General features: G+C 42.9%; 3 protein-coding genes across 3 annotated transcripts in view; all 3 read right to left on the bottom strand.

Moving 5' to 3' along the window:
- jade1 (jade family PHD finger 1) overlaps positions 1-383 on the bottom strand; it is a 32,364-nt gene extending 31,981 nt beyond the window's left edge. The window contains exon 1 of the mRNA XM_083633297.1: positions 310-383. The gene's annotated coding sequence lies outside the window, so the exon portion shown is untranslated. The remainder of the gene's footprint in view (positions 1-309) is intronic.
- Positions 384-4,618: 4,235 nt separating this feature from the next.
- asmt2 (acetylserotonin O-methyltransferase 2) lies at positions 4,619-14,204 on the bottom strand (the record flags this gene model as incomplete). Its single annotated transcript, XM_083632853.1, has 8 exons — positions 4,619-4,830; positions 6,903-7,025; positions 7,518-7,655; positions 7,768-7,886; positions 7,985-8,053; positions 9,775-9,907; positions 11,928-12,102; positions 14,124-14,204. The coding sequence occupies 8 exons, from the start codon at positions 14,202-14,204 to the stop codon at positions 4,619-4,621; spliced, it is 1,050 nt and encodes a 349-aa protein (XP_083488979.1).
- A 4,227-nt stretch (positions 14,205-18,431) lies between these two features.
- On the bottom strand, positions 18,432-25,349 carry pgrmc2 (progesterone receptor membrane component 2). The gene is made up of 3 exons (XM_083634093.1): positions 24,964-25,349; positions 23,397-23,552; positions 18,432-19,167 (listed from the first exon to the last, which is right to left on the bottom strand). Exons 1-3 carry the CDS (start codon positions 25,310-25,312, stop codon positions 19,070-19,072), a joined length of 603 nt encoding a protein of 200 aa, XP_083490219.1. The 5' UTR covers positions 25,313-25,349; the 3' UTR covers positions 18,432-19,069.

The raw sequence follows: 25,349 nt of genomic DNA, 5'->3' as shown, positions 1-25,349 counted from the left end.
GATTCAGACCATGATCCGAACATTACCTGATTCAAAAACCAACCAATGAATGAAAGCTGGTAATAAAGAATGTTATGTTAACGTTACCCGTGTTGCTAACAGGGCAGTGTGACAGATTTACCAGTGATCCACTGGTTGAGGTTAATCTTTGGCGCCATTTTAAATGACGATGTCGCGTTTTCCTAGCGGACTGCTAGTGCGACCATACAGGATAATAAACTCGTTCAAATAGCCTGATACGAACACTGTTGAAGATATGCATATGATTGAAATGCGTGTAGAGTTGAAAATAAATCGGACAGTACATACAGAGCACGTTAGGCCGGCGCGAGCTGGGCTTTGAATTGGATGTGTAGCGCAGTTTGCCGTGAGTTCCGCTCGAGCCTTCATTCCACATCACACACAGCGGCGGAGGCTGGCTGGGAGGTTTCCCTTCCCTGTCGGACTGCAGCGCCGCCTGCCGCCGCTAGAGGGCAGCGCGAACACAGTCAATGAGCGCGAACACAGCAACATTGTTTGAGCTAGTGTCCTCTAGTAAGAGAGTGGCGTCAGCGGAGGACCAAAATGCAAGAATCATTAGCCAATGAACAGCCAGGAATGGGTCTCGCGCTACTTTTGCATGTTAAAATAAAGCTGATAATGTACAATTTGATTCATTTCAAGGGATGAAAAACCCTTTCAAAGTACAACACTGTCTATTTTGATGCAACTCGACAGTGCTGCTTTTTTTACTGAAGAGTTCCACTTTCTACTTCCTGGAAAAAAACTGGTCCATTGGAGTGAATGGAGATGTCGGAACTCTTCTATTATACGGCTCTGGTTTGAGCCATTGAGCGCCAATAAATTGTAAATAATAAAAACTATTATTTCCTAAGTGAGGATGATGCGCCTGTCCCGCTGACCACCCCCTCATCTACCTTTCTTTTTGCAGGCAAATAGGGAGAGAACACTAGAAATATGAGGAAGGATTTTTTTTTTGACATTTCAATCTCCATTTTCCTGTAATCAACCAATATGCAGGTTTTTTTTCAGTCAATACTTTTCAGTTTCTTTTTTATTATTAATGGTTTCGGTCAGACTGATGACATTTACAAGGAATTAGCAGTTACATTATTAAAGTTACATGAATGACATACTCTGTCTGTACAGTCCTTTACAAACACTAAACGAAAGAAGTCTGCAGTCCAGCAATAACAATCCAATCTAGCAAGACAACCAACATAAAGCCACACACACACACACACACACACACACACACACACACACACACACACACACACACACACACACACACACACACACACACACACACACACACACACACACACACACACACACACACACACACACCCTAGGATATCTACATAGTATAAAGAATACATAGAAGATTATCTTGCCCCAAGACTACTGGTCATCTATCGAAATGCTTTACAATTGGTTTCATTTTCACTATGCTCCCAACTTTATGCATTAGTTCAATTTCATTTTATCCATTTTATTCCATCGTATTTTATTCATTTATTATTATTATTATTACTATTTTTTTATTACTTTGATTATTACTATTAATTATTATGATTTTCTTTATTGTGTTGTGTCTATTGCAGTCTATTAATAACATTTGATTGATCATTAATTCAATGATTCAAATTCAATAATTCAAATTATTTCAGCAGTCAATTTGGATAAATTGCCATGAAAAACAACAACCGTACAAAACAGGCTATACAGTAACACAACATACTGTACACCAAGCTTGCATGTTTACATTTGCATTGCATTAATATGGACAAAATAAAAAATCCGGAACTGTGAACTCACATTGGATCCGAATGGTTTTAACCAGGCTAGCATGCTGCTAGTAGCCTGGGTAAACCCAGCCCCCAGTGACCTGCTCTCAGACAGACCCTGCTCACTAGTCACAAGGAGAACAGGTCTGAGAGCAGGTCACGTGGGGGCTGGGTTTACCCAGGCTATGCTGTTAGTGGAATGTTCAAACAGATCAAACAAGGCCATCACAGATACGCTGATTCATAAATAACTATTTGTATTTGTTGATGTGTTTGGCATTCAAACCTCATCAATGACACATGCAGCCAGAAAAACGACCACTCTCCTAAAGATGAAGGAAAGATCCACTCATCCTCACAATGTTTTATATCATAGGGGGGGGGGGTGGAACTTGTCAGAGGATGGAGGCTGGGAACACAGTGTGCAAGACTCCTACACACACACAGACACACACAGACACACACAGACACAGACACACACACACACACACACACACACACACACACACACACACACACACACACACACACAGGGTTGGGGTTTCAGAGCCAAACTTCCATGCTTTTTTTCTTGGCAGAATTTCAAGACTTTGGTCGGAGCGCCTCGTGGCTTAGATATTTTTCTTCTTAACTACAGATCACAGTTAGCCGCAGTTCCAACCTATGTGCAAAGTTTGGCTACTCTGGGGCCTTATAGTTTCTGAGGTACATACTGTTTTAGGGGATTAATAATAATAATAATAATAACAATAATCATAATAAACAGAACAATTACAATAGGGTTCCACGCACTACATGCTTGGACCCCTAATAATAATAATAACAACAATAATAATAATAAATGGCGGAAAATCTAGTTACACGGAAATGGGCGGGGCCTATATCAGCAGATGCAGAATGACCCAAGGAATCCAGGGAAAAAAGAAGTTTGATTGCAGACGCTACGGTTCAAGTTATGGACCAAAACGTAAAGAGGGCTGTTATAGTGCCACCATCTGGTCAACTAGTGTAACTTTCCCGCACATAGTAAAAGGTGACTGTGAACCTACCTACGAAGTTTGGTAGTGGCAGGTCTTGTGGTTTCTGAGCTAGAGCTAATTTAATGCCAACGATTTCGAAACCCCATTCAAGTGAATGGGGGGGGGGGGGGGGAATTGCACGTTATCGTGAATATCGTGAAAACCGTGCAGCGAAACTCTTAGCAATGCAAATTTGCACGATTCCTCAATGAGCCGCACATTTTGACATCTCACATGTCTATGTAGTGTGAAAACTAGGAGAAATGGAGAGCATAACTTTTGGGAACGAGAAAATATAAATAAAGGAGAAGTACGAGAGATTCCAAGGATTGTGCTTGCCTACCAGCAAGCACAATAATAGTAGTAGTAGTAGTAGTAGTAGTAGTAGTAGTAGTAGTAGTAGTAGTAGTAGTAGTAGGAGTAGGCTATAGTGTTATTATACTGGGTTTCAGTGAAGAGTCCCATGATGATCTAAATGCAGTTTCAGATGCTTTTTCAACTGCATAAGAGTAACATTCTGTTTTGTTTTGTTGTTGTTTTTTGGGGGGGGCGGCCTATAAATGTGACATTTAAATTAAGTGCCATAGACGACCTAACTCGTCTTACATAATCCAGCGCTTAAGTGCCAAGGACGAGCTAACTCGTCTTACATAAACATTTTTTTTTTTTGACGGTGGGACATCAATCAACCCCTTTTACATCTTCGAGATAACTATTTGGAGCAAGAGCATGTGTGTAATCTATTTTACCGACCACTAAGTGGCGACAGAGACCGAGAGAAGCCACAGCCACGGGACCCAAAAGCCACCAAAGCAGCCGCCTCCCGCGGAAATGGCTTGGCGATTTTACAGTCAGAAGCGAGACACACACACAGAACGGACAGAGATCCCTTCCCCCCAGAGTCGCGGAGCAACGCGCGAACACACACACACACACACACACACACACACACACACACACACACACACACCGCGGGAGCAAGCCATTCAAGGAAATGGCGACGCGATTTTACAGTAATCCATTTCAGACTCGTCTTGCCCGACAGGCAGACAGGCAGGCAGGCAGCAGCAACGCGCTTCTGACACGCCCGCTGTTAGAGCCAGGAGGAAGGAGGAGAAGACACACGGAGGGAGGAGTTTGAATGAGAGGGGTGTTTCCTGTTGTTATGGAGGAAATTACTGTTCAAAACTATTGTTTAGAATGTCTGACGGTCTTACTGATGCCAAAAATGAATGGTTAAAGTGACTGTTTCACAAAAAGCCATTTATCTCTGAATAAATTTCCAGACGCTGAAACCATGCTGTACTCAACGGCTAATATCTACATAACTACTAACTCTGCAAACTAACTCTTTTAGACAGAGAAAGCACACATTCTATTAGTTATTTTTAGATGATTGGTGTTCATGAATTCTTAACAGAAAAGAATCCTCGGCTGTTCTAAAATGAGCCAGAATCGTCAAAAACACCCCTGGCACAACTTACCTACAGGAATGAAAACATGGCTGGCATTCAATGTGTTAAAGGTTTTCAAAAGTCAAAATATCAACTATCAGTAAGCTTAGCCCACAAAGCCATGAAAACCCTCTATCGATCGAACCCGGATCACAACATCCAAAATAACACCAGTGTTTACAACTAATGTAAATTCGGGACTGAACAACAGTTTTTTCCCTTTTTTCCACAGTTTTTTTCCAAGGTTTCCACAGCTTTCGTCCAATTGCAAAAAGTTTGGAGGAAATTGACTTATTTTCCAGACCCACAGAGGAACTTTTCGGACCGACATCCTGCTCGCTGCCCCAGCCAGAGCTCATCGTCGTGCCAGGATGGCATCGTAGGACTTGCCCGTCCTGCAGACCTGCATGGTGCCGAAGCCGGCCCTGCTGAGGAGGCTGCAGTACTGAGAGGCCGTCTGCTCGCAGCCCGACGTCTGGACCAACATGTTCAGGGAGAAGAGCTGAGCCAGGACCGGACCACGCCTGCTCTCAAACAGCAGAGCTTCCACTAGTAGGACCCCTCCACCTGCCACCACACACGCATGCACGCACACACACACACGCATACACACACACACACACACGCACACACGCACACACACACACACACACACACACACACACACACTCTCTGACTATACTGAGTATTGAGTGTATCAGGGCCATTCATGAACAGAATTGAGAATGCATGGTCAATTCTAATTCTGGAGTCACACACAAACACGGTCTCATCCAGGGTGTCAGATGCCGCCGTTTTGTCACAACCCTTGGCGTCACTTCTTAACCGTCACTTCTTAACACACTGGATACCCTTACTCATTATTTGTCGACACCAACGGACGCCACCTTTATGAAACCATAACAGTTATGTTTAGGCAGCTAAAACAACTTGGTTAACAACAGCCAAGATTGAGGAGGTGTGAGAAACACTGGAAACTTGAAAGAAGAACCAGGTCTAGAGTGAGACCATCCAACTGTGAGAGGCAGCAATGTGCTGCAAGGCATCCAGTCTGCCAGAAAGCCATTAGAAGAAGAAGAAGTGATGTAACTCAAACAATTGTGATGTCATCAGTGACAGTCAACAATAGCAATGTCAACAGTGGTGATGTCATCAGTGATGATGTCATCAGTGATGTCACTCAAACAATTGATGTTCATCAGTGATGTCACTCAAGCAATAACTGTTGACAGTCATGTCAATAGTGACATCATCAATGACATCATTTGTGGGAAGCATGGAAGGGATGCTGATCATAGATGATGCTGATGGGTAGTGTAGAGGTAAAAGCATACCTGTAAGCATACCTGGAAAAGAGGTAGCCGGCACTACTTTCCAAACATGGCCGCCAACCTCTTTTCCTTCCAAAAAGACAGATTATGTGCATTTTGGATTAACATTTCATCGTGTAGCGAGTACCCGAAGCACAACATGTATTTTGGCGCCGTGAGATGTGTGTTTTGGCAGATTTTTAACAGCTGTACCATTAGCCTCCATTCTATGGCGATAATTACTAACTTCACAACTCTAACTCACTGTAAACTGAGAGGACAGTGCCGGTAAGGCATGGTGTATCTTGGTTATGTGGGGGGGATGTGGCAAATGAGCTAAACTTCCAAAAAAGTGGTGTATCCCTTTAACAATTTATGCTATTTTCAAAAAATATAATACTACCCTGAGTGGGATTTGAACTCAGGATCTACAATTTACGAGATGGCTATTCTACCACTACAGTATCTGTTCACTGAAATAATCTGCTGTACATTGGAGTAATATAGCGTACCGTTTCAAAACATGGACCGCTTGTTCTTTTTATACCAGTATAACATCCATGGAGTCGGGACGGTTTTAATAAAAATGAAAGCTAATTTAATTCAAACCTTAATCTCGAAGAATCATTGAGGGTTCCCTCAAAATTTACAAGTGTCACCACCAGCCTATAATGTTTGTTTACCCAGTGCTCCTGCACACGCAGGCTATACGAGACACGGATATAGCCTATACCGTAGGATTATGGCAGAAACTTGTTTTATATTTAAAACGTTAAATAACGTTAAACGCGTCAAGTCTTTGTGGATCGGACATCACAGTGTAACCGTCTACAATCTGTGTAAGAAGAACCCCGAAACACATTGATGCCACATTAACGCCACCTACATTCCAACTTCCAACTCAAATGTATAGTTTACGCCTCGCAGTGTATTTTCTCTCTTTCAAAACAATCTGGCATCAAGATATGCAAGTGAGACAATTGCAGGATTCCCCCGCAATTCATCTCCTCATAGTCCCACCTCCACGAATAAACAGTTTGTTAATCAGCGCAGATTGTCCACATGCAAGTGCTGATCACTCGGATTTTGGATAAATAAATAGCCCAGGCTGAGAAATACGTGATTGATTGCAACCATTTAGTTATCCTCATGGATATTTCAGTGGTGACTGTTGAGTGAAATTAGTTGGATAGTGATTATACAGTGATAATCTGGGCCAGATCTGACTCGTCGTGATATGACTTGAGCTGGCCCCGATTGGGCTCTCTCCATTCGTCCGGGTCCGTCCTTGCTTGCTGGGTAGATATATTTACATACACATAAAGTCACCTGGTTGACAGCTGTCATAGATTTTCTTCAGCAGTTTCAGGCACTTCTCTTCATTCCAGTCATGGATGATTCTTGCCAGAACGTACAGGTCAGCACGAGGGATTTCACCACTAAAGAAATCTCCTGCATGGAAAACAAGGGTATACAAGTCTATAAGAATACATTCTGTGTGTACATATTTGTTTTATAGCTTTTAAGATGTCATTTGTTCATTTTCAAACAAGAAACTTCAAGTGGTGGAACCATATACATATTTTAAATAATACACTTTCACTGTATTCACCACTGCGTAAATAAAATTAAATAATTGTATTGTCTAAAATGCATATTCATGACCAAATTAACAGTTGTATTGCCATTTTGTTCTCTTCATGCATATTTACAGTTATATATATATATTATATTTCATTTCAGCCAAAGGAAAGTGGTTTGTAATGAAGCAGATATTGTCCAATAAGTTAATGTATTCAATTCGTTGATACATGTAAAACATGATCTGAGAGATTGTGTGTGTGTGCCTGTGTGTGTGTGTGTGTGTGTGTGTGTGTGTGTGTGTGTGTGTGTGTGTGTGTGTGTGTGTGTGTGTGTGTGTGTGTATGACAGTGAAACACTGACCAGCCTGAAATCCAATACTATCGCCATCTTCAGAGAAATGCTTCTGAGCTATCTCCACCACTTGAGGAAGGTCGAACACTGTGACGGAGGAGGATGCATACGCCTTCGCCATCTCCCGAGCCAGAGCCCCGGAGCATCCTGGGAAACACAAACAGCCACTCGCTGAGACAGGATCGGATCAGAACATCCACTGATTGACACAAAGTGGCTCCTGTGAGTGGTCCTGCCAGCAGCTCCATTTGGACTTTACCTCCCAGATCCACGATGGAGTTGAAGCCGGAGAGGTTGAACGCCGTCACAATGCCGTATCCGTCCAGCACCCAGGACGAGTTCATCAGACCCATGAACTTCAGCATCTCCTCTTCTGATCTGAGGGGCAAAGTTCATCCAAACACTCACACACAATGTAGTCCAGCTGAATAATAACTATATAATTGTGTCTCTGAAACAAGAGAATCAACACCAACCTGTAAATAGCTTGGAAAATGTCCTCAGCTGGGAGGCCAAACGTCTTCTCATTTTGATTCTTGCCATCCCTGTGTTGTGGAAAGTGACTGTCAGCTACTGTTTAGACTCAGTTATCAATCTCTATCCACATAGTCTGCTTTATCATCTATTTGACTTTAAATGGGGCCATAATTTACCAAATGCACACCATACTGTATTGAAGACAACTTGAAACTATAGCGACTGAGACCATAAACTCAATAAGGGGCGTGTTTACTGAGGGAAGAAATCAAGTGAGTAGTCATTTTCCCATTGACTTCAATACAATCAGACTTATTTTTGCACTATAAACTGTATAAATGGGTGAGTTATATAAAAACAGTTCTCATCAACGGTGAATTTGGCTCTAGAGACCAAAAAAAGAATTTTGTACCAGGCTGTAAACATGTTTATTTCTGCTGTAATTTAAAGTTAGGCATTTTAAAATTGGTCTATTGGGATTTACTTGCTTTTGGAGCCAGCCTCAAGTGTCCATTTGAGGAACTGCGGTTTTTGCCACTTCCACGTTGCTTCATCTTTCCAAGCTGGAGGTTGCTACTACTTAGTTTGAACTTGGAAGGTAAGCTAGGCTAACTAGCTAACTTAGCATGGATATATACAGTAGGTTTGAGTTAGCAGCAGATACTATTAGCTTCCTCCTCTCTTATCTCTTTCACTGGGCTTCAGTCTGATGTTAATAGCCAGAAAAACGGTGTCTTTGGTTTTGGCACCCACTGAGGTTTAACTCAACGGGGTCATCCCTATGTTCCCCGGGTCCTATGTTCCCCGGGTCCTATGTTCCCCGTTTTTAACACTCTCCGTAACATTTGGGGTGTCTATCCGCTATGCCGACCACCCGCAATGCCGACCTTAGGTTTAGGCGTGAGGGGTGGGAGAGGTTAGGTTTTGGGTTAGGGTCTGGGGGAGGTTAGGAAGGGTTCTATGTTCCCCGGTCCCACAAAAACGGGGAACATAGGACCCGGGGAATATAGGAGCCGGGGAACATAGGTACGCTCCCAACTCAACCAATGAGATTATTTCTGCCTCTTTAGTTTACTGCAGAGTCATAGAGATATAAGAGTTGCATCATCTCTATTCACTCCAATGGATTTTTTTTTACCTCGTAATAGTTCCCAGAAGTAAGGTTCTGGATTAAGCAGCTCTGTAGTACTTTGAAAGGGTAAGAAGTTTAAAGAATCAAATTGTATATTATCAGCATTATTTTATGCATTCAAACATAATTCCTGGATCTATTCCCCTGCACACACTATAGATACGTGAACGTGAGTCACGTGACTATCAAGCATTGCGGCCCTCCGTTGGTGCCACTCTCTCTTTAAATCACTCTGGTTTAGTGTTCAGCCTCCTGGAAGTGCCATCTATCTATAATGGTTGGTGACCACTTCATAACCCCAAAACAAACCCACTCTCACTCTTCCTCTAACAGGTTTCTATGCTGCTGCTCAGCCTTGTTCAATAGGACATAAGGATGGTCACATCAGATCCAGTGCGATAGAAAACATCTGTGTACTCTTTCTCTTTTGATTTCCTATTTATTATTATTATTATTATTATTATTATTATTAATAATAATAATAATCATAATCATAATCATAATCATAATCATAATCATAATAATCATAATAATAATCATCATCATCATCATCATAATAATAGTCATCATCATCATCATCATAATAATAATAATAATAATAATAATAATAATAATAATAATAAATTGAACTTATATAGCACTTTTGAAAGCCCAAACCTGACAGCGTCCACCATGTTGTTCCACAGTGGGTAGATGGTCTGGGACTGGTAGATGATCATGTCGTGGAGAGACTTGGCACTGCCTTTGGCCAGGTAAAGGTTGGCCACATCGGTGCTGCTGTAGACAGCTGCTACAGCACAGCACAACACTTTCACTGTGCTGCTGTAGACAGCTGCTACAGCACAACACTTTCACTGTACTGCTGTAGGCAGCTGCTACAGCACAACACTTTCACTGTGCTGCTGTAGACAGCTGCTACAGCACAACACGTTCACTGTGCTGCTGTAGACAGCTGCTACAGCACAACACTTTCACTGTGCTGCTGTAGACAGCTGCTACAGCACAACACATTCACTGTGCTGCTGTAGGCAGCTGCTACAGCACAACACTTTCACTGTGCTGCTGTAGACAGCTGCTACAGCACAACACGTTCACTGTGCTGCTGTAGGCAGCTGCTACAGCACAACACGTTCACTGTGCTGCTGTAGACAGCTGCTACAGCACAACACGTTCACTGTACTGCTGTAGGCAGCTGCTACAGCACAACACGTTCACTGTAAATGACTTGAAATATGTCAGCAGCAGCAGTGACACATGCAGACACAAATATTGCAGCATATAATAAAAATTGCCTCTTTAGACAACAGAATTGTGCATCAAAACAATAACGCAATATCAACATTACCACTGCCACAACAGAGTTGGCTGGAGATTAATGTTTTTTTACTCGTCTGTCTGTCTGTCTGTCTGACTGTCTGTCTGTCTGTCTGTCTGTCTGTCAGCAGAATATCTCAAAATGTTATGAACGGATTTGCATGACATTTGGCAGAAAGGTTGGTCATGGGCCAATTTAGAAGTGATTAACTTTCCAACACTGGCCAAAATGGGCCGCTGTAATGGGCGTGTCCAGTCACAGAAAGGAGCCTAAGATTCACATAACACCACAAAACTTTGTACTAGAAAGGCTGATCACAGGCCAAGGACGAACTAATTAACTTTCCATGCCCATTGGCCAAAAGGGGGCATGGCAATGGTCGTGGCCAATCACAAAAAGGTGGCTAAGTTCCAAACGGATTCACGTAACATGCCGTGGCGAAAGTATGCACTCTACCGAGTGCCCTCTAGTTTCATCATATGATTCAATTGAAAAACTAAATGATAATATTGAATTATTGCCTGGCTGGTTGGTGCTTTGACTCAGACATTTAGTAGTTTAACACGTTCACTGCCAATGACGTGTTTTTACGTCAAAAAAATCGTTTTTTTTTTTTTGACGGTGGGACGTTGATCTAACCCTTTTACGTCTCCTATACCAATATTGGAGGTATTGAATGTGTATAATCTATTTTACCGACCCACTGAGTGGCGACATGTCTCTCCACAGTAGAAAGAGGCGAGCCAAAACTGGAGGGAAAAGCGCGAGGAAGCCGTTCTCATACAGTAAAATGGATGGCGAAAACGCTTTCACTTTCGCGCTGACGCACAGCGGTGGCAACGGTGGGGGGTTCCAAGAATAGACTGGATGCACACTTTGAAACACGCACCATAAATAAGCCCAGAATCGCAAGAGCTTCATCAGAGCTCTCAACCGGACCGCCAAGAAACGAGCGAAACCCATCCAGCGAGCCCCATCCAGACTGCCAGGCAGCAGCCATCAGCAGCAACTCGTTTGTCACAGACCCGCTGCAGAGCCAAGGAGGGCGGAGGAGAACGCCCACGGAGGGAGGAGTTGGAAGCAGAGGGGGGTTTCCTGCTGTTATGGAGGAAATTACTGTTCAAAACTATTGTTTAGATGTCTGACGTCTTACTGATGCCAAAAATGAATGGTTAAAGTGACTGTTCTATCGAATTTTACAAAAAGCCGTTTATCTCAGAATAAATTTCCAGACGCTGAAACCATGCTGTATTCAACTGCTAATGCTTACATAACTACTAACTCTACAAACTAACTCTTTTAGACAGAGAAAGCACACATTCTATTAGTTCTTTTGAGATATTGTGTGTTCACAAAATCTTAGCAGAAAAGAATCCTCGGGTCTTGAAAGATGAGCCAGAATCCTCAAAAAAACCCTCTGGCAGAACCTACCTACAGTAAAAAAAAAACGGCTGGCAGTGAATGTGTTAAGTTGAACATGTTTTCTGGACTTCACCTGTGCCATCGATCGTCTCCACCTCCAGGATCTCGATGCCCACCAGGACGTCCAGCAGCCTCTCCATCCCGTCTACGCTGGTGCCCAGCTCCCCTGCCACACACACTGCGCTCAGGGGCTTCTGAGCTTTCAACAGGAGGTCAAACACGCCCAGCTCACAGGCCGAAAATATCACCTGTAAAAGAAGGCAAATCAGCATCTCCAGATTGCTCTACTGATTGTAGGGATGGGACAAGACAATATATTGAAATTCAACATATCACAATAGAAAAATGTGACAATACTGTGGGGGTAGTGGGCTGGACGATAATTCAAAATTATTATTTATCATATTTCAGTGGAATCATATCATGATCTACATGATCATATGAATATATTTTAATACCGTGACACACATTTCTGCTGTCTAGATTGATGACAAACTAATTTTACTTAAAAACTCTCATAAAATTAGGTAGGCCTATTGAAAGTTTCGGTTTTGTTTTACATCACACCTTACCCCGCTAGCCGGGTGCTTCTCGCTCATACTGAGCATTATCGCAAATGTAGGTGAAAAAACCCCGAAAATGTAGGTGCAATACCATTCCGGAAGTGTGGGGGGCATTAGTAAGTATACAGTGAGTAAAGTGAGTCATTGTTCTGGGTTGCTCCAGATGAATCATTTTCGGTTTTTCAAAGACAGAAAAGTGGATGTTATGCAACAATTTGGAAGAGGCCACTATATGTATTTAAAAGAAGAGGATGTTGGGCATCGGATAGCATCTTCACTTCACGTGTTTGGCTCAGGTAAGGGTTGCTTTTTATACCTAGACGTGAGAGCGGCACGATCAGGGCCGTAGCTAGCTATGAGTACGGGGAGGTCCGGATCTCCCCTAATATTTCAGAGATTTTTTTAATATTTCAGAGATTTTTTTTTTTATTTTATTTTTTTTTAGCCTTTATTTAACCAGGTTTGTCCCATTGAGATCAAAGATCTCTTTTACAAGAGAGACCTGGCCAAGAAACAGCAGCAACACAAAGTTACAACAAACAAACAAACAAACAAACACATAAACACATACAATTGAAAAACATTAAAATGATCAAATAAAACATTTGCATACAGACAGCCTGTTCTCAAGAGATTTTACCATAGCCTTAAAACCATTTAAGGTTACTAAGCTATTAAGTTTAAGATCAGACTGCAGACTGTTCCATGCGGTGGGTGCAGAGAACCTAAAAGCTTTCTTCCCCAATTCAGTTCGGACTTTGGGAACAGAAAATTGTAGAGTGTCCTGAGAACGAAGATTGTAAAACAATAAAACAATCTGCATGGAAAACAGGAAAAGCATGAAAAACACGGGATCGCTTTTATTTTGAAACGAAAGGCAGGTCAGGCAGGAAGTCATCTGACGCCGCGTCCGCGGTAACTTGATTCTGAGAGAGCAGCAGCATGGTGGTGAGTGATGACTGTCTGTCTGCCTGGCGAGATAATTGAAGGTGAGCGAGCTGCGAGACAGTGAGCGAGTGAACGACAGACAGTGAGTGACACACACTGACAGATTTTTTAGCAACAACCAAGAAAGTAAGTGTCTAGTCTGTCTAAGTAACTTTGTGTGTTGTGTACGGCTTGGGTTGTGTACTTGTGTTTGTAGGTGTCATTTTGATATGAATTTGGCTAAAACAGTTTGTGTTTGTTAGTTACAATTATGTTGACAGGAGAGCTGAGCAGGTGGTGACATGAAAGAGAATATACTGAATAATGACATCACAACAGTATAATCCTAATGTTGATTTAAAATGATATATTACTCTAAATATGGCTTAAAAAGGGGGAAAAAAAACTTGCTGGACCTCCCCTATTTCGGAACCCTTGCTACGGCCCTGGGCACGATTGTTTGATATTGTTTGATGGGAAATGCTTTGACGTTAGCCGGGTGATAATACTCAGTATGAGCAAGAAGCGCCCGCTAGCACGGTAACATCACACCTAATATTAGCCCAATTAAATTGGTTAAATGAGAACATGAAGTAGGCTAATAAAAAAAAGACTGAACCGAAAAATAAACATAATTCTGCACTTTTTTTTATCATTGAACTTTTGTTTATGGCAACATAATATCGTAGTTGTTGTATCGAATCGTGAACGCATATCGTGAAAGAAGGATATATGGTCCCACCCCTACTTAATTGTCATGCTAATTAAGTAAATTTTACCTTTGATACTCTGAAGCCGTTGAAATACTCCAGTAGTTTGAACGGATAGTCAAGCTCACTCTGGGAGAGATGCTCTGCCATTCTTCTGATTCAGGGGGAGAACTAAGAAAGCAATCTGTGGTGGAGGAATGGATGCAACTTGTAGATCAGCTCAGCTTTTTGTCCGCATCTCTGCTCTGCATTGTATTTGTGAACAGTGGATTGTATTTAATGGAGGGGGGGTGCTTCTTCTTCACTCACCAGATCAAATGCTCAAAGTAGGCTAGTGTGGATGCCTCAGTGAAGCTGCAGGATCCGCTCCAGGGAAAGATTGGGAGCTTTGGAGAGTCAAGTCAAGATGTCGGTGTTGTGGAGCCGAGGAGGTCGAGCAGCTGAACTCCGGCTGGGGAAATGAAAGAGCATGCAATGCAGTACTAGGTCCTGCCTGAGGCGGCGCTGCTGAGCTAAGCTTCACTGACTGGACAGTTTTATCACAGACATGACAGGGCGATTTATTTTTAGCCTCCAATGACACTCAACATGGTACCACAGTATTATACCACTGTATCTAATGGCAATGCAGTGCTAGAATGTATATGTTTGCAATATATCATCACCTAGTAGCCTAAGTCATTGAGTTACATGCAAACTACTCCACTACCACACCCACCAACATATTCTTTCACATATTTGCACATTTTACATAGGCCTATTCTTATTTTTGTTCTTTCTATATTGTTGTTATCTATAGGCTATATAAAATTTAGTATGTGGGCAATGTTTGTCTCAAGTTCTGTGTTCGGCCACAGCTATGCCGTTTTACGTGCGATCGGGCTGAAACCTTCAGGCTGTGTAAAGGGCACTGATGGAGCTGTATTTTTTAATTAGGCTAATTAGCTAACGATGTGATGTCAAAAGTGATGCCATAAGGGCGCACACACACACACACACACGGGAGGCATGACAAGACTGATCAGTGATGTCACACACACACACACACACACACGCACACACGGAGGCATTGTGACAAGACTGATCAGTGATGATGTCATAGGGGGGCAAACACTGATTATGTCATCAGTGATATCATAATGGGGCACACACACAAGGAGGCATTGTGACATCACTGATGCAATAACATTTAGTGAGGAACACACACACCCGCGCGCGCACGCCAATAGGGCAGGCGAGATGCCTAGTAGCCTATATTATAGTATAGTATATATATAGTATAATACTATATAATATAATATACATATATATATATACACTATATATATATATTATAGTAGCCTAGCCCTAGCCTATAATCAATACATATTGTAGTAGGCTATAGCCTACTACAATAAGAAATGTGTAAAAATATGTGCATCATTTTTCCAATAGGCTGGATTATAGCTATAATCCATCCTATTGGAAAAATGATGCACATATCTTTACATATTTCTTATTTTTCCTAAATAAAAAATAAGAATAGGTTTCCAATGTTGTTATATTGTAGTATAAGGCACATATTTTAATTTATTATTTCTATTTCTAATTTATCTATGGTTATTTCTGCGCAGTTGGCTGGCTGAATTATATACAGCAGATATATATTTACAGTGTAACCTTAATATTTTCTTCATTTGTTTCTCTTAATAAAAAACTAGTAATCTGATTAATACCACTTACTACGTTGTATTAGGCTATATAATGTTATCTCACATAAATGAGTGAGTAGAATGCATAGGTGGCGTTTCCCTCCTCTTGGCTACTCGAGTTCATAAATTCAAATCTTAAACCTTAAAAGTCTCAAGATAAAAAAAAAACTATTTAAAATTGCAATATATTTGGTTTGTTTGCCACAAGTTCATATGGGTGCCAGTAAACATCTGACAATAGTTCCCTCACACATTTGCACAAAGTAGTCTGTCCAGTAAATGTTGTATGATTTTTTTTTTTTACATTAATAAAGTCAGTTGTGATAGTGTGAGAGGAATTCAATCAATAGACAATAACATTGGTGTGTTTAAAATGAGATATTCCACTAAATATGTCTAAAACAGATTCAAACATGCAAAAAAGGCTAATCTTTCTTCGTGGCCTGGCCTGGCCTTCAATTTTTTTTTATGGGGCCCCCCTAAGAGCTTCGCCCCCTCTGGGCTGATAGGGTCGTTCCGCCCCTGATTTATACCCTTCAAATCTGTTCTAGATTACCAAGGGGACCCTACCCTCTCACCAAGAAATACTTGAAGATTTGTGAAACTTTTATCATGGTATGACGAGCACACTTGAACATTAGACTAGGGAGGGATGCCGGCCATCTTGGATTTGAGGCCAAATCTGACTTCCCTCCACATCTTAAAATAAACCTTATGGTATTCACTCACTATGTGAGAAATGTCATGCTTTTTTGAAGCAGTGCACAAACGTGTTATAAGCACATTTGTACATCAGACCCGGGGAATGGCAGCCATCTTGGATTTGAGGCCAAATCCGCCTTCCCTCCACATCTGACAATAAACCTTATGGTATTCACTATGTGAGAAATCTCATGCTTCTCTGAAAAGGTGCACACTTTTTATAAGCACATTTGTACATTGGACTCGGGGAAATGGTGGCCATCTTGGATTTGAGGTCAAATCTGACTTCCCTCCCAATCTTAAAGTAAACCCTATGGTATTCACTCACTATGTGATAAATTTCGTGCTTTTTTGAAGAAATGCACAATTGTTATAAGCACATTTGTACATTAGATGCAGGGAAATGGCAGCCATCTTGGAATTTTGGTCAAATCTGACTTCCCTCCCAATCTTAAAATAAATCTTATGGTATTCCCTGTGTGTGAAATTTTACATTTCTGTCAAAAAGTGCACGATTATTGTGCTTATCCGCTCTACTATAAGTGGCAGCTCAATGGCCTTGTGGTTTGAGTGTCCGCCCTGAGACTGGGAGGTTGTGAGTTCGATCCCCGGCCGAGTCATACCAAAGACTATAAAAATGGGACCCATTTGCCTCCCTGCTTGGCACTCAGCATCAAAGGGTTGGAATTGGGGGGTTAGATCACCATTTGATTCCCAAGCGCGGCACTGCTGCCACTCACCGCTCCCCCAGGGGATGGGTCATATGCGGAGAACAAATTTCACACACTCAGGTGTCCGACAATCAGTGGGACTTTACCTTTATAAGTATTGTAGCTGTACTCGGCAGTATTGTAACTGAAAGAAATCAAACTTAGTTGACAATGATGTGGTAACTTAAGAATCATCAGTCTGATGTACTGTAAGCTGCTATATCTATTTTTAAAACCAATTTTTACTTCCTACACCACCCCTGCCTCTACCTTGACTGTGAATTCATATATTGTGCTTGTAGCAAACCGATCCTGCAGGACAGAAACTTATTAACATTTGACTGAACTATGCAACATTACCTTTTTTAGACCGATCCAATTATGCTGATTCTGCAAGTAAATAAAAGCCAGACTTCAATTATTAACCAAATCAATTTATTATGCATGAACAAATCCCTTCCTGCCTCTGTCGCGCAACACACACACACACACACACACACACACACACCCAACATTTAAATACATGACGTGGTGGGAATTCGGCATAGCTCACTTTGTTGCACATGCTTTAATAAAATGAGAGATTTATTTACAGGATAAGCAACATCTCTCCCAAAAATTCGCATTAACAGATCCTGATCCCACCCCGCAGCACTTTGCAACGCTCCGTTTGGAAATTCACCCACGTTTAAAAATAAGTTCGTAACTGAAAGAAAAGAAAAAAGAAAAAAAGAAAAACACAAACCATGTGGGGGTTTTGGCCAATACGACATAGCAATATATATGGAGTTTCATCAACTACATAAATATGGCAGTAACACTGAGTACTTCTTACGGTCTATTTACAAAGTGAAGTGGGGAAATATTACAGTCTGTGTGTGGAGGACTGACAAAACGCGTGCCTTCTTTACATAAGGGGGAGCGAGTCTTGGAAACCAGCGGCCTCTAACGCCCCCCCCCCCCCCCCCCCCCAGCCTCTGACTCCTCCCCCCGGCCTCTTCTCTTTCAGACCGCTCAGGACTTTAAGTTGTATACAACAAACAAAATAAGGCACAATTAATACTTTTGACCATTTTCGGGGGAATCTACAGACTTGCAGCTGGCTTGTGAGGCATGTAAACAATTGAGTCGATTGATTAGAACTGCCTTATGACCTTCCCTTTGTATTCCCAATCACTGATTCTGTCTGTCAAGTGATTCAAAATAGGTTTCATATGGCAAGGACCTTTTACCCCGCCCCCTCCCTCTACCCCACCCCTCCCACATCCTCCCACTACACTACTCAACAAATACAATCACATGGTGACAAACAAAGAAAACTAAGTAGTGCATACACTACAAACACAAACAGGAAAATGCGACGCCCCCTCCTGTTGCCTTTGGTTAGGCCACAGCACTGCCCTCTCTACAGGCGGGGGAAAAACAAAAACAAACAATTGATTGACGAGCTTTCCGAAGCTGAAGCAGTTCAGTTGCGAGGTGACTACACCAAATAAAGAGAGAAATCCGTTTCCCCTTCCCACTCCACTGACCATCTGTGACCGATGTGTTTCGGACTGCCCAGACCCTTCGACCAGCAGCCTCCACCCAGAGTTAAATATGTTGTAGTTGTGTTTCCTTTACAAATACATCTAATAGCACAACACCCCCCGCCCCCCTCCCATCGTTAAAAGCCCCCCTGCCTCAAGTTTCTCAATCGTTTTCTGTTGGTGGGAATCTCTCAGGATGAAGAGAGAGGGAGGGAGGTCTGGGCCCTGCTCTTCCACAGCTACAGCCACCGTACCGGGCAGATTCAGGAGAGGGAGTGGGGGTGGAGTGGTGAAGGGTGGCAGGTAGAACGGCAGGGCGGAGTAGGAGGTGGAGGTTTGGGGGGCCGTTTGGGTTCCTGGTTCTGGTCGGTGTGACGGGCCGCTCAGTCGTGTTTTAGGTGGTCCTTGACGTCTTCCTCGTCCGTGTACTCCGACGGCTCGTCCCCGGGCTTCAGCAGCCTGCCCACATAGTCATATTTTTCTGGAAGTGATAAGAAAGAGGGCGTGTCAGTAGGGATGGGTATGGTTTCTTACTTTTCCCGATACTGGCGCTAAAACAATACAGATGACGTCTTTCATCACATGTTCTGATTGGTATTGGGTGGGTGATATGAGTGGGCGGGTGGGAAGAGGGCTCATACATCCTGGCTAATGTCTATCAATAATGTCATGCACCTGTATTGAATGAATTGTCAATAAAAAGTTTATCACACAAAAAAAACAGTACCGATGACTAAACAGATACTTTTTAAAATGTCAAGATAATTTAAAGTGGATTTATTTTAGTTTTTTATTTATTTCAAGAGGCACGCTCCAAACGATGTTAGTGAAGGTGCATGGGGTGCTGGTTTCAGGGCACCGGAGGGTGGATATTTCACTCTGCAGCTCGGACATTGCAAATACATGAGGCACCTAAATCTGTGTTGCAATTCGGTACCGGTAGTAAAGGTACCGGTACCATAGTGGGACTGGGTTTCGGTACCCAACCCTAGCTGTCAGTGGGGAACATGATGGAAGACCCCCCTCAATATGTCAGGTGTTTGTAATGCAATGTCGAAAGCTGAACTAGGCTGGATTTGTATGTGAAAGTCTTATCAGCCTACATCACAAAATGGGACTGCAGTAGAGATTAGAAGAGAGTCCCATTCAGGGCAGGGCAATATATTGATATTATATCGATATCGTGATATGAGACATTGTCTTAGATTTTGGATATTGCAAGTGTTGTCTTTTCCTGGTTTTAAAGGTTGCATTAAGTTATGTAATTTTCTGAACTTGTCAAGTCAAGTTTATTTGTATAGCCCTAATTCACAAGCATGTCTCAGAGAGGACTTCACAGAGAAAATTTTTATTTTTCTGAAAACTATTCGGGGACCCCCTGGCAAAGTGCCACGGACCCCTGGGGGTCCCCAGACCCCATTTGAGAACCACTGGCCTACAGAACAGAGCAGATGTGAAGTATGGCGACTGGGGCGCCTATAGCAAGGAAATCGTGCTGTAGCCTATCTGATTTAGTTCTCTAAATAAATCAGAATATCTACATGTAGGCTACTCTACACTGCAGTGATTGACTGCAAGGAGGACCGCCTGCGCAGCAGTTCAATCGTTCATTTTACACACAGGCTGCATGGCGTTTCACTTCTCAAACACTGCTGCCTGCTGGACATGCGATGATGTCATCATTCCGTGAGCCTTTCCTAATTTAGGCTTTAAAAGCTCACGTTTTCAGAATTCTAACACGACGAGGGTTGTAAAATGCATGTTTGCATTTTTCTACCCTACCTGAAACACACACTTGCAAGTTGCGCGAGCAGAGTGGCTCCAGCCTCCAGCAGCTGAGACATAATGAAGTCTCTCTCTCTCGCTTTCTTCTCATGGATCAATTCAGTGCCATCAAAATGTGTAAAGTTATTTCACATGTGGGCGGCATTAGCTCAGGAGGTAGAGCTGTCGCCTGGGAATCGGAAGGTTCCCGGTTCGAGGCTGGCTCTCTGCTCCCGACGAGCAGCTAGTGCCCTGCATGGCTGCAGACGCCGTCGGTGTGTGAATGGGTGAATGTGTGAGGTATTCATGTAAAATTGCTTTGGGTAGTCGATAGACTATATAAAATGCGCTCTTTAAATACAGTCCATTTACATGTGATTACTGACAGAGTTAGAACATCAGCGCAATATGCAAGCCGAGGCACAGACACGAACAATAACGATATATATTGTGTATTGCCATTCAGCCTAAAAATACCGACATGATTTTTGGCAACTTAATTCCCACTGAGACATCACAGATCCTCCCTATTTGACCAAATGAAACTCTGATATCAGGTTTGGTCATGTCTCTCCACCCACAGGAAGAGACGAATAAAATTCTAAATGTCACTCAAACAGCAGTGAGCTGTCCTCCATCCAGAGACAGCTGGACTCACCAAACCTTTGGTATCAACCATCACAGACCGGCTGGAGTCCTGGGGCCAGTTGCACCAACAGGGCTTAAGACATAACTTTACAACCTAACAGCTACGCCGGTTGCACCAAGAGGGCTTAAACCTTATTTTCACTAAGCCCAGGCGTAACTCTTACGCCTGGTCAGGAGGAGGCGTAAAGTGCCTGTGCCTGTAACAGAGATCTCCGTGGTAGTCTATCAGCGGAGACCTGCTGTGATTGAGTCCTCACGGTCCTCATCGTCGTCAAGTCGCCTTCGAAGCATGACGTGCAATTATAACGAACTAGTTTGGGAAATAGCCTTCCCAAATGTTAAGGGTCGTTTTTTTTAATTTAATACATAGAATTGGGAACGTTACATTCAATTTCATTCAGACTGCCTGGCACTCAATCGCCGCCATTTCCCCCCGGAGCTTCCACAGGAGGAGGGAGGGTGTAGTGACGCACATACAGTAGTGGCCATATGGCACAGTGGCACATTTTTGGGCCAATCAGGGGGCATTCCCCAGCAATTCACATGGACGCGCATTGCTACGACCGGCGTAGTTAAGACCAGACGTAAGCCCTGTTGGTGCAACTGGCGTAAATCCACTCTAAAGACTGGTCTTAACTAAGACCGATGTAGGAGTTACGACCAGGCATAGTTAAGACCAGTTGGTGCAACCGGCCCCCGCTGTTTTGAAATAAACACTAGCTTAGAAGCAAAGCACATTTTGGAATACTATTTAAAGTTACAAGATATTTTGGGCCATTCACTTACAATCCTTTACATTGTGAAATATTGGCTGGTGGATTAAATACTAGTAGTGTTGATTCTAGTGCACATAGTGTACCGCAGGGATGCCGTATTTTTGTAGGCTTACCCAGAAGTCCCTGCACTTCCTGGTTCCTACATGTAAGAGTCAATGGGATTTTTGTATGGGAATTTCGGTCAAATGCATGAAATAAGGTATGTGGTTAACAAACGTTTATGAAACAGCAAACTTTGTGTTCAGCAAGATAATCTTTACAAATGAGAACCACTTATATGAAGAAAAAAAAATCGGGCTAAAAGATCCGCTGTTTCATAAACTTTTATTAACCACAGACCTTTCTTTTTTCAGATTTTTTATCCGATTTTTATCCCCCATTAGTGCTCATTTTAATTTATTTATCCTGGTTGCTGCTCCACCCTCTGCCGATCTGGGGAGAGCCGAAAACTGGCTCCATGCTTCCTCCAAGACATGGGCAGTTAGCCAGCCGCTTCTTTTCACCTGACAGGGGAAGGACATAGCACGTGGGAGGATCACGCTATTCCAATGAGTTCCCCTCCCTCCGAACAGGCGCCCTTAACGACCAGAGGAGGCACCACATCAGCAACCAGGATATTGCATGTTTTTGGTGAAGGGGGTTCCTATATGAAGGAAACCCCCGGGAGGCACGGGGAGAACATGCAAACTCCACACAGAAAGGCCCTTTTGATGACCCCACCCGGGCGGTGGGCACTTGAGTGCGGACGGGCACGCATTCCTTCAGCGTTCACAGCGTCCGAGGTGGGAATCGAACCCAGGACCTAACCCAGGAAAATCCCACATAAGACCCGGAAGTGTTAACATCCAGTCTTCCAGACTCATTCCTGGTAATCTATTCCAACACACAACCTTTTCTTATTTGGATACTTTATTGAATACTTAAAATAACCATTTCCCAACACTGAGCCTTTGCTTTGTTTGTTGGGAATTAAGTCAAACTACGATGTTTTTTTTTTATTCCAATTTTCTCTCCCAGGAGAGGCGGTGTTCTTGCTGAATGAAGAGTATAAACATTTCATATGGATTAAATTCAATCAAAGCTGGAGGAGATGGTGTGATTCTGTCCAACACATAATGTTAACAGCTGAACAACAGATGTTAGTTTGCCTACTGGCATTAGCAGCTTTAAATAGAACATTGGTCTCACTGTGTATTACATTGTCCTATTGGGATAGGAGTAATAATGCTGTAGTAACTCTGCAGCATGGAGAGCTGACAAACAAGAGCAGCGGATACTCTTGTGGAGGTTTATCAGGCGCTTAGTGCGAGTCTGAAAATAAGTCTGTCCTTGGTCTTCCTTGTGTTTTGGATCATCTGAATTAAATGAATGAGAGTACAGGACAGAGGTGCAAAGGCATTCTGGCATAGATGATAAATATGGTGGATGTGTCTGTGAAATACGAGCCGGATCAATACCCGAGGAACATTTTCACTGAGAATATTCTTTTACAGGCGTCAGAAGGAAATCGCCCCGGCCCTACCCATGAACTGCATCTCCCACTCCCTCACGCTCTCCATCTGTACAGCATTGAGGTCTGACAAGTCGTCATATTCGTCCCTTAGAGCGTCTTTCTCCAGGCAGAAGGTTGCCAGGCCCCTCGAAGCATCCCGGGCTGCGAAAATGCCATAAGGACCATCTGCAGGAAATACAAAGAAATATTAAAGGAGCGATTGTAACAGTTTTCCGCGTTCATATTACTGCAAGTCTGTCTACTCTACCACCCACTGTCATAGTTAAAACACAAAATATTTTTTTTAAGTGTGATGGTATTCTAAAAACGAAGCTGGCTGGTAAACTACTAAAAACTGCTGATGAATATTGAGAAGCAGCAACTGCAGCCAGCAGATAAAGTCAGTTTCCTGTTGTCATATTCCACATGTGCATCATCTGATCAGCATGTGAAAAATCAAGGGTACTTCAGCTTGTCTTGTTCCAGTTGTATACAACATAAAACACAGCAAAACTTGTGACGTGCACATGTCCAAGAGTCTATGAGGCAAAGGACTCTTATCAAGTCGTCAAACCTTGCAAGATTAGATTTGCTCTGACTTGGCCTACATCTGCCAATAGAAAACAGCAAGCCTTGTCAGTGTGTGTTGTCAGAAACACAAGCAAGTGTAAAAATCAAGGTATAATTTGGTTAGCTGGCTAGATTCTGGCCAACATGCTTGGTCCTGAATGTGCCTAATAGTAGATCAGACACATGAGATTGCTGTGTCGGTGGGAAGGAATTGTGTGGGAATATGATAATTATAGGCTGTAATGAGTTGATGGGAGGGTCAGCCAACTCAAGAGAAAATGTTGGCAAGCAAACTAGCCTTGCCTAGCCTAACAATGACTTATAATGTTACTGCTTAACATAACGCTCTAGTGAACGCTATAAAAGTGTAAAAGTAACGTTATCTCTATGAATTTGCTGATTAGTCTGTTCCCCCAGGCGCTGGTAACGACTATTTGCGGAGGGAAAAAAACTCCACGACCACGGGAGTTACTGTAATAACACCTCCTTTTCTGTGTGAAGCTATCGTTAACATTAGCTTACACAAATACATAAACGTTAAACATAATGGGCAGTGTGAAGTTCAGGCATGATGAGTCCCGTCGCTGTAAACAAGTGGCGCGTCTAGACAGCCAGACAGTGTAGCCAGTGGACGCACGTCAACAATGTTGGCAGCTAACTAGCTAGCAAGCTAACGTCAGTAGGCTAGCTGGTGACATCTTGCATTTCTAACTGTAGGATGCTGCCCAACAACTTTCAGTCTGAACATCATAAACACAGACTTAACATTAATGTTAGATGCTCGAATGTTTTCTACTTCTGGGTGAACAATGTCACTGTGATCCCTGTGCCATGCTAGCGAACGTCAGCTAGCACCCTATTCAACAAAACAGACAAAGCCACATAAGCCGAGCTAAGCTAACCATAACGGTTTGCGCCCAAATGTTGTTTAGGACAGTGGGCTAACTTAACCACTTAGCAATGTTAGCTAACTAGCGGTAGGTGTTACTTCATCTGCGAGCTGTCACCTGTTCACCAAGCCCCTTACCTCTTCCATAAAACTTTTTGCCGCTGGTAACATCGAATACTTTCATGTTGACTGCCATCAGGATGCGGGGGTTTTGGAGTCCATCATATTCCCTCAGCTGTTCCAGAGTGAAATCACGTCTCCTCATCTTGGGAAGTGTCGAGGCCTCGCTGCCCTGGGCCGCGTCAGCACCAACCAGCCGTCTGCCCCACCGTCGATATACCACATAACACACCGCCACTAGCACCACCACAACACTGAGGTTCAGCAACATGCCACCTAGGCTAAGGCCGTCTGCCGAATCATCTGTTGTCCCCTGCCCGCCACTTGTGTCCACTGGTCCGCTCGAACTGTCTCCATCGTCCGCCATACTCCCTGCACGAAAGCCCCTACCCGCCCCTAGCCAA

The sequence above is a fragment of the Poromitra crassiceps genome (assembly GCF_964638095.1).
Source record: "Poromitra crassiceps genome assembly, chromosome: 3".
NCBI lineage: Eukaryota > Metazoa > Chordata > Actinopteri > Beryciformes > Melamphaidae > Poromitra > Poromitra crassiceps.
This window is presented reverse-complemented; position numbering and strand designations above follow the sequence as displayed.

Excerpts from the sequence above, each read along its gene's own strand:
- pgrmc2 (XM_083634093.1), bottom strand. The coding sequence starts at position 25,312 with ATGGCGGACGATGGAGACAGTTCGAGCGGACCAGTGGACACAAGTGGC. Across the intron at positions 23,553-24,963 it reads CAAAAAGTTTTATGGAAGAG|ATGGTCCTTATGGCATTTTC; the intron begins GTAAGGGGCTTG and ends TATTTCCTGCAG. Across the intron at positions 19,168-23,396 it reads GTGGGAGATGCAGTTCATGG|AAAAATATGACTATGTGGGC; the intron begins GTAGGGCCGGGG and ends TATCACTTCCAG.